At 53.3% G+C, this 891-nt stretch overlaps 1 protein-coding gene across 1 annotated transcript in view; it reads right to left on the bottom strand.

Annotated features, from left to right (window-relative positions):
• Positions 1-720: 720 nt before the first annotated feature.
• LOC104489490 (glucagon-like) overlaps positions 721-891 on the bottom strand; it is a gene marked incomplete at its 3' end in the record, with an annotated part of 1,213 nt that continues 1,042 nt past the window's right edge. The window contains exon 3 of the mRNA XM_010131653.1: positions 721-782. Within this exon, the coding sequence (XP_010129955.1) occupies positions 721-782 (62 nt within the window). The remainder of the gene's footprint in view (positions 783-891) is intronic.

Below are 891 nucleotides of genomic sequence, written 5' to 3'. Positions count from 1 at the left end.
CGTTTAGCGGAGGCTTTACCGGGATTTCAGGACAGCCGCAGGTTCTGCAGTGCTGCGGGAGCGCTTCCAGCGGGAGCGAAGCTGGAGAAATCCCGGTTTGAAGGAATTGGTGGGAGGAGGTAACTGGGAACCACTGAGTGGGTTAACGGGGCTCCGGGTGGAGGATAAATTCTTCCCATGGAGCATCTGATCACTGAGGGGGTCCAACATCCCCCGGCTGATGCTGCTGGAATGCTGCTGCCTTGATTTGCCATTTAATTGTACCTTCAAAATAAGCCCCAGCCAGATGCTGAACATCTTCACACAATAGAAACTCCCCCTGAAATCACTTTGGGAGCTTTGAAAACGCCGTGGTGGGTTTTCTGTGCGCAAAGGAGCAACCGCTCTACTCTTCCTCAGCAAGACCCCACCAGGGAATATCCCCATCAGTGACAATGATCTGACCGTGGTGACACCGAAACAAGGAGCAGAACCTCTGGACAGGGCACGGGGAGGACAGAACAGCCTTGTCCCATTGAAACTACTACATCCTCCCCAATTTTCTTTGACTTATTTTATTACAAACAAATGCCGGAGAACCCATGTGGAAACGAGAAGCAGCATCGGGCGCAGGGAGGCGCCTTCTGCCGTTGCACCGACACCGCTGCTCTGCGGCTGCATTTTAAAATTCCTCGTTTATTCGGGTTTAATTCACTGTGCTTGCCATTCAGGATGACTTACGTGGGAACACAGCCGGGAAGAGGAGGCTGAGGGGCTCCTCCTTCAGGTACCTCTTCGTGGAGCTGCCGAAAAGACACAAACACCCCAGAGGTAATTTTTGATGGGGATCGGGGGCTCGTGGGAGGTTGTTCCCAGCACGGACCAGTTCCTCTCTCCCCTTTTCACCTGAAC

Source organism: Buceros rhinoceros, unplaced genomic scaffold (assembly GCF_000710305.1).
Source record: "Buceros rhinoceros silvestris isolate BGI_N320 unplaced genomic scaffold, ASM71030v1 scaffold26002, whole genome shotgun sequence".
In the NCBI taxonomy this organism is placed as follows: Eukaryota; Metazoa; Chordata; class Aves; order Bucerotiformes; family Bucerotidae; genus Buceros; species Buceros rhinoceros.
Note: the sequence above shows the minus strand (reverse complement) of the source record. Positions and strands in the feature narration are given on the sequence as shown.